Source organism: Aquila chrysaetos, chromosome 5 (assembly GCF_900496995.4).
Source record: "Aquila chrysaetos chrysaetos chromosome 5, bAquChr1.4, whole genome shotgun sequence".
NCBI classification, from domain to species: Eukaryota; Metazoa; Chordata; class Aves; order Accipitriformes; family Accipitridae; genus Aquila; species Aquila chrysaetos.
The window spans coordinates 10,992,526-11,005,483 of NC_044008.1; the positions used below are offsets into that span (position 1 = coordinate 10,992,526).

General features: G+C 40.0%; 1 protein-coding gene across 16 annotated transcripts in view; it reads left to right on the forward strand.

Annotated features, from left to right (window-relative positions):
- The first annotated feature begins 491 nt into the window (after positions 1-491).
- CACNA2D1 (calcium voltage-gated channel auxiliary subunit alpha2delta 1) overlaps positions 492-12,958 on the forward strand; it is a 436,639-nt gene continuing 424,172 nt past the window's right edge. For 5 of the 16 annotated variants that reach the window (XM_030013891.1, XM_041123531.1, XM_041123533.1 and 2 more), the window contains exon 1: positions 494-1,322. In XM_030013891.1, coding sequence (XP_029869751.1) covers positions 1,228-1,322 — 95 coding nt within the window. In that variant the 5' untranslated portion in view covers positions 494-1,227. Of the gene's footprint in view, positions 1,323-12,958 lie in introns of all 16 variants that reach the window. The other 11 variants (XM_041123534.1, XM_041123535.1, XM_041123536.1 and 8 more) reach the window with 5 other exon arrangements.

Here is a 12,958-nt window from a genome sequence, read left to right on the forward strand (position 1 = left end):
TGAACGTGGGTAAAATAAAGGAGGGGAGAGGGAATTTGTCCTCTGAATTTTCAAAGGAATCCGAAATTAACGTCGAGGTTAGAGACGCGGCTGGAGGCGGGGGGGGGGGAGGAATGAAGCCTGCGGGCTCCCAGCCCTGTCCCCGGGGACCCGCTTCCCAGAACCGCTTCGGGGACCCGCCGGGGACGGGACCGTGCGGCGGGCGGCGGCGGACGCGCTGCTCCGCCGGGCCGGGCCGGGCCGGGCCGGGCCGGCTCCGCTCCGCGGGCGCGGGGCAACCCTCCGCGGGCGCGGGGCGGCGGCGCGCTCGCCCCTCCGCGCCGAGGAGCGCTTCTACAGCCAACAGCGGGCAGGGCGACATTTATTTAGACATAGATGAATCCACATTTAAAAATGCAGCCCAGGCTGGTGGCACACGGGCTGCGCGCGGCTGCTGCTTCAAGGGGAGGAGCGGCGCGGGGGGGGGGGGGGGGGATTAAAATAAGGCACGAAGCGTTTTTAAAAATAGCGTCCGGGCGGCGGGAGGTGCGGCACGCAGCCCCCCCGGGGAGGCCCGGCTCGGCCCGGCCCGGCCCGGCCCGGGGAGTTCCTGGGCTGCCTTGTAAGGAGCGCGGCCGCCACAGGGCCCGGCGCCCTCCCCCGCTCCCCGCCCCGACTTTCCCCCGCTGCCGGCAGGGAAGGCAGGAGCCGGCAGCGATCTGCCAGTCTCCCAACTCTCTCCCCTTCTTTCCTCCTCTCCCTTCAGGAGCCCCCACCCCGCCTGCCCCTCTCTCCACCTCCTCCTCCTCCTCCTCTTTCTGCTCCGCAATCAGGGGAATAAATCAGGGAAGGAGACACACACACGCACGGAGTGAGCGGAGATCTGTTACAAAAGTAGCCCTGATGGCGGCGGATCAGATGAAGCTGGAGCTGCTGCTGGAGTAGCAGAGAGTAGAGTATCTCTCTCTCTCTCTCTCTCTCTCTCCTCTCTTTCTCCTCTTCCCCCTCTCCACCCACAGATCTCCATCGTTTCTCCTCCTCCTGCCCACCCTCGGCCGCGCTCCCGCTTCTCCGCACATCTCTGGGCTGCGCCTCCTGCGAGGGGGCGGGTGGGGGGGGGGGGTTGGAGCGGAGGAGGCTTTAAAAAACAACAGGCCCCCCCCACGCCACCACACAGACAATAATTGAATTTATTATTATTGCCGCCTCGCCGACTTGGGGAAGGGGGATCGATCTTCGATCAGGAAGATGGCTGCTGGCTGGCTGCTAGTCTTTAGCCTGACACTTTTCCAGTCCCTGGTGATGAACCACTCCTCGGAGGGACCTTTCCCTTCTGCCACCACGTAAGTCCCCGCGGGGTCCGGGGGGCCGGGGCGGGGGTTCGGGGTCGGGGGGGGGGGGGGGGGGGCGGCTCACCTCAGCGCCGGGGCGAGCGCGGCGGCGGCGAAAATACAAAGGGGAATAAAGTAAGTCCGGGCGGAAAAGTGGCGGTGAGGTAAAACTGCAGGCTTTCGGCTGCTGGCGCTCGGGGGAAGAGCGATCGGCGGCAGAGGGTGCCCCCGGGGCGGTCGCCGGGCGCGGGGGGGAGAGCGGCCCGGCGGCGAGGGCAGGGCTGCGCCGGCCCGCCCCGCGGCGGAGCCCACCCCGCGGCGAAGCCCACCCCGCGGCGGAGCCCACCCCGCGGCGGAGCCCACCCCGGCTCTCAAGGGACCCCCGGCGGTCCGGCCGGCCGAGAGGAAAGTTTCGAGTTACACTGAGCCCGCCCCCTCCTCCCACAAAGGTTGTTCCAGCCTGGCTGGAGTTTGAACGCTATTTAAAAAAAACCAAACCAACAAACCCCCAAACTTTCGCAATTTTATTGAAATTCACGCCGAAGGCGGATTTTCTTGCCTTTCTGCGGCAGGCAGGCGAGCGCGGCTGTGAGTTTTGAGGCTGTGCTTGAGCTCACTCCTACCTGGAGGCGTTCCAGCGCACACCGCGACTATTTTGACAGTTGCAGGGTTTGTTTTCTGTCCGCGGTTGTCGGTGGGCTGTCGGCTGTGCGCACGCGTGTGCCACACCGGAGGGGTTTTGGCGTGCTTAAAGCAACACAAGTAAAGAACTGTTTTCTTCAGCGTTGGCCTTGCAAATCGTTACTTCTCAAAAAATCACCTTCGCGAGAGCTGGTGGATGCTCTCGGTGCAGGCGGCTTTCTGTTTTGCGTGGCCGTAAGATAGAAATCTTCAAAGCACCGCGTACTTATTAGCATGAAAGTGTCGCCCAGAGCAGTGCAAAGATCACATAATGAAAGCATGCCATGAAAGAAAGGCAAAAATAAGCCAATACATCAGATTTGAGATTTGCCTACAGATTGGAAAAAAAAAACAACACCAAACAAAACCCACAACAAAGCACTATAGACTAATGACCGTGTTTTCTTCCTTTTTCTTCTTTCTTCCTCACCTTATTATTTTTATATATATATATATTTTTTTTTTTTTTTTTTTTTTTTTGGAAGCACTTCCCTTAGTCCCTGTATCTGGGTTAAAGCTACCAGTAGGTAACTTTTAAGTGGATGACTCACTTTAATCCATTTTACATAAGAAAAACAGTGCTAACGGTAGTCTTCCCCATTGTTTAAGTCTGGGTAGAATTTATTGCCCTCGTTCATCCTGTGCAGGAGGATGAGTTTACAGCAATTACCAGCAATGCATTTTCACCAATTCGTACTGCTGGTAGGTTGATATAATAGGACTCAGTTCCGAGTATCCGTTCCATTATGAAAGACTCAAAGGGATGCTCGCACTGTTAAATGAAAGAAAGGAATACAAAGACAAGTGTAAAATAACCACTTAATATCTTCTAACTTGAATAAATATAGCCTTTCATTGAAGGGAAAATTATCTTTTAAAATATTCTCGTGTTGCAGTTTATAAAGATGTGCCATGTAGAAGCAAGAGTGACAAAATACAAAGCCGGGGCTTTGTAAGTCAGTGCTTTTCATGTGTTTGAGCTCCTGTATTTACTGTTTCTTATTGAGCTGATAAGGTTGTCATACACAACCAATTACAATTTATCCTCTACGTAGATTTTTCTAGTTTTAAAAGAGAAAGAAATATGGAACCTAGTGAAATTAAAAGAATACTGTATAAAAAGAATATTGTATAATTTCAAATAGAAGTCTAGATCACTTTTTAGCATAACGTTATGTGATATTTCCTTAAAACTGTTTTTGTCCCTCTCTCTCCATGTTTGCCAATTCTCTTCAGTATTTACCTTTACTCCCAGTCATGATAATAAAAATTGTCAAAGGGGAAACATATTATATAACTTTAATTATAACTATACCTATGATTAAGTAATTCAGAATATGATGTTAGTCAACAGCATTTCCATGTTCTACACAATCTACTTGCTCTTGGCTTTCTTTTTTCTCATTATTATTCCATTGAAATATTGTAGAAACAATCCATAGCACATGTCCATCCTTCATAGTAATGTTTCTCCTTTGAAATTAAATCAAAGTGCAAATAAGGCTTAGTTCATTTAGAAGACAGCACAACAGGTTGATGCAGGGAGAGCTGCTTTGCAAAAAGTAATGATGTAACAGGTGAAAGAGAAAACAATTTTTGGATTCTTTTTTAAGAGTTGACAGCGGTTTCGTTTCTTACTATAGATTACAAATGGGGAAGAACAAAAAGAAGTGATGCAAATGCCCTTAATGTGAAAGATTTTATATTTTAAGAATATTAAAAATAGGGAAAAAAACACAGGAGAAGAGAATAAAGGAAAGAAAGGGTATTAATAATTGAAGCACTGAAGGTTTTCTGATATTATGTTCTTAGCTACCTTCTTTCTCCCCATTATTTTCAGTCTCTTTTTCTCTTAGTTAAAAAGTTGGTCTGAGGAAGCAGTATTTCCCAGCTGTTGTGGGGAAAAATGTGCATATTCAGGGCTATGTAGTTCATGATTTCATCAGCAACTCATTATTGTACAATCACTTTTCCTTCAGTCATCTCTTTCTTCTGCATCAGTAAATATTTTAACATGTGCTTTTACTAAAACATTCAGAAGTCCTTATCACCAATACAGTTGTATACAAGTACGAAAGATTTTTAGCAGAAAGTGCTGAAGGTTTAAGCAATGCCTGTCTCATAGAATCTCAGTCATTTGATTCATTTTACTTCTCTGACAAGGCAAAAAGGCTCTGATATATTTACCCAGCAATGTATGGAGAATCTCAAGTGAAGGATTGTGCTGTATGAAATGGGAGCCTTAATTTTTCATTGCAAATTTGAGCAGGTGGTATAATGGCATTTGTTGCTTCCTCTGTTGGAATATTTCACTGCAAATATTGAAGACTTTTCTTTAATGAACTATTTAAGTATAGCAGTAGTTATGTCTTGATCTTTAGCTATAAGGCTTAGCTACTGATCGATATATATTAGGTTTCATTAAAAAGTATCATTTTCATTGTATCATGTATTAGGGATCTATTACGTGTTGGTACAGGATATCATGCTCTTACTTTTAACATAGCAACTCCAAGTACTTCAATTATACACACAGCACAGCAGATATTTTGCACTTACATGAGAATATTGTTGCATATGCTACTCCTGTCACTATAACCACACTACTGCTAACACAGTATGCAAAGCATTTCTTTCTTTGTAGCCATATATATTTATTTATCATCTGCACCTATACAGACTTAAGAAAAAAAAATACTATTAAGTAAATGTAGTTTGTATGTTTCCTGATAAAGGTAGCATAGGGCTCGCTCTCTGGTTTTTTTTCTATATTGCATCAAAACTGATAGTCTTGAGTTTAAAAATATGTTTTAATTCTTAAGTATACTTTTGACACCATATGTCTTATCAGTGTTGATATTTTTACTGATAGTGAGTAATGTACGATATAAAGATGTACCTACTGCTTTCTGATGATAAACCTGTCTGTACTGATTAAGAAAGAAAAAGCAACCAACAAAACAAAACAGATATTTTAATTTTGATAAACCCATGGATGAAGCCTTTCAATATGAATGGTACTGTTTCCGTAATTACATCATTCTGGATATAGCTTAATGTCTGTTTTTATTTTATATTCTCTCATTTTCCACCCCCACTCCTTTTCTCTCTTTCCTTTACCTTGTATCCTTTTTTCCTCCACAGTCACCTGTTCTGTATGTAGAGGTTAAATTACACATTATATTCAAGATGGATCTGATACTGAGATAAATTGGTGTAAACCACCTGAGCATAAAAATAATATAAAGAGGATAAAAATAATATACATATGAACATATCTATATATGTATGCTGGCAGGAAATTTTTAGAAAAGAAGTTGTGTATTCCCGTTTTTTATTTGTATGAATCATCCTTACTGTTTCGGTGTCATTAGGACAACTCAGGGAAGTCTATATGAGTCATATGAATTAGGGCTTGCACAACTGGGACATTCGTATTTTTGGTTTCTGCGCATGGACCTAACAAGTGTAGGTCTTGCTGTGAATGTAACGGGACTTGGTACACAGTGTCGCTTTTTATATCAAATCAGTGACCGAATGTAGATAGAAGATATTTATGATGTGTCCTTTTCATCTGTTTCTACTGTCAGACTCAGGGATTTTGACACATCTCATATACATATAATCTCATTTTTAGCATAAAGTCTGTGACAGAAGAATGCCAATTTTATTGCTGATGTTAATTAGAAAAGACAGCTGCATTAATGGATTACAAAATATCAGGCTCCTTCTCATTTGAAAAGTATTTTCCAATCTATTTAAAAATCTTCATTATTAGGAAAAAAAAAATCTGCTGAAGTGTACCTTTGTATCAGTGAATTGGAAAGAAAGCCAAAAGATGCAATCTACTTAGAATCAGGGAAGTGCAATATCACCTCTTAGTGTTTTCTCAGCAGCACATGTCTGAATGCTGAGCATTACGCGAGATGTATAAACTCACCGATATTTTAAAAAGTATCGCTCCAATCCATTCTTCTAGTAGAAACATACTTAAAGATGAGTGCAAAACAGCTTGTTGATTGGTGTTGGTTTCTTTTGTGAGTGTCTCTGTACATGTGGTGGTGATAAATGCAAATTATTTGGATCCACAAAGCATTTTTCTGTTTTACATATTTTATGATGTAAATGCTATTTTTTTTTTTTCTTTTTCTGTTTCCCCTCTTAGACATTTATGCTGGGGCCTCAAAGTTAATGAATTCTATAGATTTACATTTTATTAAGTATGAAAATTCAGCTGAAAACATCAAAATAGATACCAATCATGAGACGAAATTTCATTGAAATAAATCAGCATTGTAGAGGTTCTTGCCATCTTTCATTTTGCAGTGATGCTATTTTCAGAACTGCATTGCTCATACCCTGCAAAATGATTTTATCCAAGAATTCAGCTGCTAGAAAGAGAGCTGGAGCTTGGCAGCACATTAGTCTGAAATGTATTCATTGTTAAATAGAAGGCCTGTTGTACAGATCTTAAAAAATATTTATCTAGCAGAGCATTTTAAATTGATGGAAGCACGATCAAATTATTGTTACTTTAATCTTTTGTAACAAAGAAACAAAACAGACCATAGTTGTCCACTGATAACTGTGATCTGACATGCTCATGCCTTTATTCTTTCTTCCCTTCTGCGAGAATCCTTTACCCAAGGTAGTATTATCTTCTAGACCAATGTTTGACTTAAACCTCTGCGAGACAGGGGTTGCAGTTTAGGAGCATTTTAGTAGTTTAAGAGACAAATGGCTCATTCTCTCTGTTGTTGACCATAGTAGAAGCAGAATTAGGCCCCAGACTGTTTTGTGCTTCTTTGCAGCAATACACGATCTTTTGATCCCTGTATGCTTGGGATGCACGTTGTGCTTAGAGTGCTTGTAAAGACCTCAGTGACAAAAGCTGATATTATGGACTGCAGAAAATGTTGTTTTCTAGTGCCTTGTTAAAATATCTGCTTTAACAGAAGAAAAGATTTACCAGAACACAAGGCTGGAATAAAATTGTTGGACCATATCTATAACTTGGTAAAGCCAGATGCCATACTTTATTTATGTCTTTTACAATTGCTGAGTTGGACTTCTCGATAGAAAATATGACAGCCCAGTGTCCTCGGTGTCCCAGTAAAACATATCTAGCACCTTGAAAATACACAGAACTTAAAAAGTACAAATTAATAATTGCATTTCTGCCCCCACCCCTGGGCAGTGCCTGTGCGTTGTGTCTTAGATCACTCTTAGCCCATTCTTTTCATTTCATCTACAGCTGCTGCGAGACAGGTATCAATGAATATTTAAATGATTTGCATTTAAGATTACAGCTCTGATTTACCTCTCTTGTCGCATCTATTAAACTGCTTGATCGCACTCAACTTTTCTCAAATATATATTGGGCAATGCTCTGTTCTGTAGGAACAGACCAAGAGCCGGATTTTGCATCAGTTGTGCCATTGCTTACTGCAGCAAATTGCTCATTGCTATTACAGAGTGTTGTGATTCTTCTTTCCCTCCTGATTTCCAATAGTAAAAGAGAACTGGAATCAATATTGTTTGCTGAATATGATTTTTGCCAGGCAGTACTGTGTAATGCACACAGTGGTGATGCAGGAGTGGCTCACATTTAAGGTGCAAATATGTAACACTGGTAGTGAAATCACTCTCAACTGCATTTATACTTCAGTGATATTCATGGGTTTGTTACTCTCAATTTAGGGCCAGACTGTGCTGCTTGTACCCTGAAATTAAAAAGTTCCATTGATATTCTCAGAAAAAAAGTTCAGTGTAAGAGTGAAGATTTTCAAAATATACCTCAGCACTTTTTAATAGCTAAAGATTAATGGCGTATGCATGCAGCTATTCAGCTCAGGAGGGATTTGTCTTTTCCTTCTTCAGTGCTTTCCAAACTATTTTTTGACCTACTCTGCTTTTAAGCAAATTCAACGTTTCACACCTTCCTTCCTCCCAGACTTAATAAGTTTTCAGGGTAAAATGTAAAATATACTCCCTCTTTCACAAGCACACTGTGACAAGAATATGGCTCACAGTTTGGTAATGTTACACTAGTGATGTTAGAAGGACGTGTTTTTTTGCTTGTGTCCCTCCTTACAACACCTTTCTCTGCGTGCCAACAGCAAAACAATGACAAGGAGCCGAATTTCTGTTCCTTGTATAATTTTTGCTATTTATTTACAAAGATTCTAACAAGTTTATTAAAAAGATTGACATTATTTTGCATCAACAAATCAGCAAGCTTTTGCAGTTAATTACAGTAATTCAAAATCAGACTTTTTTTTTTAATCTGAGGCAGGCCTGAAGTACCCATAGAATATGAATGTGAAGTTATAATATTGCTGACTCTTATAAAAAATGTTTTTTTGGATCTTTCACCCTCTTTTAAAATTACATTCTCACTCCCTCTCATTTGAGAGTTGGTTAGGAGAAGAACAGTAGTCTGACTTTGTAACAGATTTTCTACATAGTGACTTAAGCATTTTTCATTTTTGAAATTTCCTCTGTTTCTCCAGAGCCAGGAATGTTGAGTCAGGAATGCAGAAAGAAGAGTATTTTTTTTAAAGAATGTGTCCTATGGATCATATGGGCTAAGAATAATTTTTTGCACAGCAATCATTATCTTTAACATGGAGGTTTATATATTGGATCAGTGGTCCTTTTTTCAGCCCTCATGCATATAGAGCTTCAGTCGAAGCCTACGAGCAAAGACTCTCAAATTTATCCATTATAATAAATTCTGATTCACTTTTGACCTGATTTGTGAAGTAAATAAGAACACGAAGGAGTTGCTGAGTCCACAGTCTAGTTTTTGTAGCAATCAGATGATAAATTATGTTAATTTTTATTTAAAGGAGAAAAGCTAGACTCGGTTCATCCAAATAATTTTCTAACTCAAGTGCTCCTATTTCCCATGTACAGCTCCCCACTAGACTGGTCTGAAAGCTTAAAACCTTCCCCAGCGATACAATCTCTCCCTCCCTTATCTTTACTGGGATTTTTATTATATTTTGCTAACCATGGACTAAATCTTCTTTCAACTAAGCATGAAAATAAAGTTATAAAAGTTCTCTGGGTAAGGGTGGCAGGAGTAAGGCCTAAATCAAGGCATGCCATTTTTCTCAACTGTCACTTTTAATACCATGCTGCGTTTTTCTTTCTGTGCTAAAGTAGTCTTAAACAAACCAGTAAAAGGGAAGTTTTCTTCGTTCTTGGAACAAGTAGTAATTTGCCACACCAGGCTTGTGTTGACTTTTGATTAGAAATTCAAACCTTTTCCATAGGAGGAAACTGAGCCACAGGGGCTGTTCTGTCGAAGATTATTAAGTGAAACATTTTGCAGTCTGTGCTGGAAAAGTCGTGTTTATCGATACCACAGGAAGGAGGAAAGTAGTGAAAAAGAAATGACTGGAAGTATGAATTACAAAGTTAGTGTTTTTACTATTCCTTCCCCGACTCTTACAGGTGAATAACTTACTCCTGCACATGTAGATCCAATGTCCCATTTGAGGGACAAGTTCAACAGTCTATTAAAAGGCAAGTTTTGATTTATGATATTCTGAGGTGGACTAGTGGGAAAAATGGTTTATTTTGTAAATGACCGAATGAACCCTCACAGTAATAATTTTCCCCCAACGTGGATTTGAATAGTCTATTTGGTAGAGGTCTTCTGGATCCTAAATACAGCCCTATACTTGGAGGCAATACTCTTTACATGGGGGGTGCTCTGCCCTATGAGATATGTTGATACTCTGTTTTATGAGTTTAATCCAGAAAAGTGGTGGTTTCTCATGCAGATGTTAATGCAGGTGTTGCTTTTTTACAGTATATGGCTGTTTTCTTTTAGTAGATTTAATTAGAATAAAATATAATACATTGTATACTGTTCTTAAGTAAGTATTTAGAATAATTCCTGCAGAGATTATTGAATGTCCATATTTTGTGTTAGCCTCATATGTAATTTTATTCTTTTTATATATGGATGTAACAAGTCCATTAGATTTTTTTTCAAAGAAAGACAAGTTAAAGTGAAGAGACTTACATGTAGTAATGTGTGGTGAGAGAAGATGGAAATTGAGTGAAGTAAGCAATGAGCTTTCTTGCACCATCATCTTCTGTGGAAAGTTATTCTTCATTAGGATGGTTAGCTGTGTGTGTATTTCCCAATGCAGCGAGTATTTCTTGATCTGAGACTTTTCTCATAAATGAATTCAGTGGCACAGATTTAAAAAAAAAGAAAAAAAAAGAATAGAAATTGAAGCGGTAACAAGCTTTTTTAATTTACTTTTATTTAATCAGAAATATTCTGATTTTGTTTTCTATGTTGTACATCCTGAATTGTGTGTATCTTGACTGAGCTCTTTTATCATTATACGTCTCTCTCTCTATTATTATTTGCCTCCCTTTATCTGCCTTGCATTATTTCTTAAGTTTTGTACCTTAGTTTTCCACACTAATTTCTCTCAGTAAAGTAGGAAACTGCAGTATCTTACCGTTTAGTCAAGCAAGGGTTTATTGTCAAGATTAATTTGTTAGCTAATGCCTCTAAAGCCCTCTGTAGTTGAAAAGTGTTGTTAAGCTGTTAAGCCTTGTTTATTAAGATGTGTGTTTGCTATATTCCCACCTTACCTCAGAAACTTGCATGACCAGACCTTTCCTGGATGGATAATACCTCTGGTTTACCTGGTTCTCAAAGCTTTTTTTCAATAGAATCTTTGCAGAAAAGGTACCAACATATCTGCTTCTTTTGGTAACTTGAGATCTGGGGAGTTAGAAGAAGTTAATCCCCACGATCTGTACTTCTTGGATGTACACAGATTGTAAAACATAAGCTTAACAGCATTTTTAGAAACTAACAGGAGTCAGCAAAAATCTGCAGACAGTATCGTGAAAAGAAGCCAGCATATCTGACTCATGCCAATGCTGCATGCTAGTTGCACTCCTTTGCCACATTGCAAATCGTTGTTCTCACTGTTGAAAAATCACTTGGAGCTGTAGATGCCCAGTTTATCTGAAATTTGTACTGTGAATATTTTGTACTTTCTAATTAAAACAGAGGCAATAGGTGGGTACAATACTAGCCAAGGGCTCATGACACCTGAGTTCATTACCTGATCTGCTACCCGCTTCTTTTGCAGTACTGGCTACTGCTGGTTTTATTCCTTCTGTTCCCATTTCTAAAATGGGAATGACACCGCAATTGTCATCCTGCTTGAATAAATGTATTGCATATTGCAAGATGTCCTGCTTCTGTAAGAAAGGTGGTCATAAAAGTACATAATTAGTACTATTTAGGTGGTCCAGCATCAACTTGTTTCCATTTATGGACTAGTAGCATGCCTAAGATGATCATTAGGAATCACTAATTACCTGATAATCACCAGGGCTGTTAAGATTTCAAGCAGGAGTAACATAGTTTTCATTGCAAATATTTTGGCTTGCCACAAACAGTAACAACAGAAGTGTAGTCTTTACTAATTTTTTTGTTATTTACCAAGCCACTTTTCTTGCCTTAGCGTCTTCTTGGATTAGACTTTTATCTCTTGTGAATGTATTTTAGATTATGTGGGTAGATATATAAGCTGGGAGAGGATCACTAATACGTGCAGGAACATCTCTTAAGGAGATTTCACTATACTATGCGCATGGGGAAAAGCTTTGCGGTAACTGAAAGCAGAATCTGGTCCTTATAGTCACTTTTGACTGATTAGAAATACATGAAGGATTAATTGGTTTATTGCATGACTAAGAGTATGGCTAAGGATATACTCTAAATGTCTTTGGAAATGATTAGGTACCCAATTTCATCCTTCTTTGCACCAGTGTAATTTCAGCAAAATGAATATCAGTCCTGTATCTTTTAAATCCCGAGTGCAAGGATGAATCCACATAAAATAATTTCTGATTAAACACATACAGGTTTCATTGCAACAGAATGAGTCATCACTGTCAAGGCCTGATTGTAAAAATTATATAAATTAAAATGTAATACATGATCGTATTAGGCTATACAGAGAGAAATAGCAAGATATCAGAAAGAAACCATGCGTGATATCAGATGTGGTCATTTGTCTTCCTTTTAAATGATAAGCTCTGACACCAATTCATCGTCCGTGCCCCACTGAGCAAGTGTCCATGTAAAAAAGAACTTCTTAATGTGCCGGAAGGCATCGAAAAATGTTCCCCCAGATTAGGAACAAACACAATTTTATATAAGTATGGAATTGTAAGGAAGAAATACTTTACTTTTCAAAATACTGCAAAGTCTAGCAATGTGCAGGATAATTGTAAGTGCCTTTCACAAATTTACTTTTTTGTGGTTTTTGTTTGTTTCTTAAGCAATTAATTCTAGAGCTCAGCACTGCAATTTGGAATGGTAGGAATGATAGAAGTAATTTATTTTAACCCCTCATTAGGCACAACCGACTAATTTGTTCATCTTCTGGTATGAAATCTTTATTTGTCAGGTAATTAGGTTTAAAATCAGCAAGAAATTTACAAACAAACTTTATATTTTTTTTCTAGTGAAGCTGGGTTTACACTGAAAGATGATATTGGTACTTTATGGGGACATGAGGTGAAATTCTGAAGTGATAGCTGTTTTGCTATTAGAAGCACTCAGCCAGTATCATTGCTCAACTGCTATGTAGATGTTCCTAGTATAGATGCACTCTCCCAGTCTGCAAAACTAGGATTTAAAACATCCATCACTTCCTCGCATGGATGGTGAGAGATACAATTAACAAATGGCCGTAAAGAATACTGTAGTGGATGTATTGAACAATACTTTGCTTGCAGATATTTTGCTGATAGTGATTTTTCCTTTCATAACTCCATTTATTTATAGACTAAAATACTTTTATGGCCTGCAAGGTAGTTTTGCACAAAAATGCTCAGTAATTCTTGTAGATATCCATGCTTCTGCAAACACTTTATGTATTCAGTAGTAATGCTTTCAGCTTTGCAAGCAC